Raw genomic sequence first — 1,583 nt, 5'->3', positions numbered from 1 at the left:
GCAAGTGCTGTAACTGGATGACATAAACTGAAAACTAGATCAATGAAAGCTAATTAATTGAAAAGATCCGATCTGATTTGTTCACTAATCTGCATGAAAAAGAAAATGGAAAACAGTCATTTACTTTCGTGTTGCAATGCAGAAAGTCATAGGGGTCAGCAAGTAGGTAAGTAAATGATGACAGAATTTTCATTTTTGGGTTCCTATTTGTATGTCTTATTTTGCATTGAACCCCAGTGACAAATATACACATATTAATCTTATTTTTATTCTTATTATTGCTTGTGGTTTAACAAAAATAAAATGTGAAATACAGTATATAATTGTAATTTTTTTCTTCTATTTGCCCATATTCTGAAAATAGTCTCAGACACTTCTATCACTCCTTTTCAACTAACCTTCTCAGAGCAGGGTAGTTAGGTAAATGATTGCACTCTAATTAGTATTCTCGGTCTACATCCACAGCAAGGTATCTGCAAAGAATGTACCAGATAATGATGAGCTAATGCAGTTAGAAAAAAAAGATCACTTGTGATTACATGCCCTCTGTACTCAAGGTGCTTTTTAGGAGGTCGAGTGCTGGAGTACTACATAAAAAGAACTTAAGGAAATATATTTTTTTATCAAGCAAGATCTATCCTCTTAACCAATTCAGATACCTAAAAGAAAAATGTTATTAATTTATTTTTCCCCCTTTCCAAAACAATATTTACTTAATTACCATTCAAAAACATGCTTTGCCTGTTTTAATGATTCAGTGTTGACAGGAATGTTGCATGTGCGTCAAGTACATTTTCAAATAGTGATATTTACGTAATCCCCACATTGCTTCCAGTCAGTCAAAAACAACTGCTTTTTATCTCTGGCTCCATTGACTGCACAATAGACCTCATTTCAAAATCATTTCATCTAAATTAACTTCCAAGGTTGATATGATCAGTGCTTTCCAAGTAATTAAGTTTTCACCATAATAAAAGGATTAATGATTGTTTTCTGCCAACGCACAGAGCATCGTGTGCATCCACAATAAAGCAATGAGCAATCAGTATGTGCATTTTAATAACCACCTTCAGTATGATATACTGCTGGTTTCAATCTACTGCATCTACTTAATGATTAGTCTTCTGTTGAACTTTGAGAGTCAGTGTTAATGTCTGTGTCTTCTTGTTCACAGGATGATTCCGGTGATCAGCAAATCCTTCTTGGTCAACAACCTGATGCCAGGGATGCAGTATGACCTATGCGTGTTGGCCATCTGGGAAGACACCGCTACCACACTCACTGCGACGAACATAGTGGGTTGTGTGCAGTTTGAGACACGTGACGAGTATCCCCGCTGCCAGTCACTGCACAGTCAGTTTTTAGGAGGAACCATGATCTTGGTGATTGGTGGAGTGATCGTAGCCACTTTGTTGGTCTTTATCGTCATCCTTATGGTACGCTATAAAGTAAACAGTGGCTTGCAGGTTGCAAAGTTGGTGACGGTGAGCAATACCTACTCCCAGACCAATGGGAGACCACAGGCTACACAGCGACTAAACAATGGCGCTCCTACACCGCAGGCTCCAAAGACTGTAGTGGTG

The 1,583-nt window shown here is 37.8% G+C and overlaps 1 protein-coding gene across 1 annotated transcript in view; it reads left to right on the top strand.

Moving 5' to 3' along the window:
- The window catches only part of LOC107576634 (leucine-rich repeat and fibronectin type-III domain-containing protein 2-like), a gene marked incomplete at both ends in the record, with an annotated part of 20,375 nt that overhangs the window by 4,014 nt on the left and 14,778 nt on the right, over positions 1–1,583 (top strand). Inside the window, one exon of the mRNA XM_016262778.1 lies at positions 1,175–1,580. Within this exon, the coding sequence (XP_016118264.1) occupies positions 1,175–1,580 (406 nt within the window). The remainder of the gene's footprint in view (positions 1–1,174; positions 1,581–1,583) is intronic.

Source organism: Sinocyclocheilus grahami, unplaced genomic scaffold (genome assembly GCF_001515645.1).
Source record: "Sinocyclocheilus grahami isolate Dianchi unplaced genomic scaffold, SAMN03320097.WGS_v1.1 scaffold4072.1, whole genome shotgun sequence".
NCBI lineage: Eukaryota > Metazoa > Chordata > Actinopteri > Cypriniformes > Cyprinidae > Sinocyclocheilus > Sinocyclocheilus grahami.
This window is presented reverse-complemented; position numbering and strand designations above follow the sequence as displayed.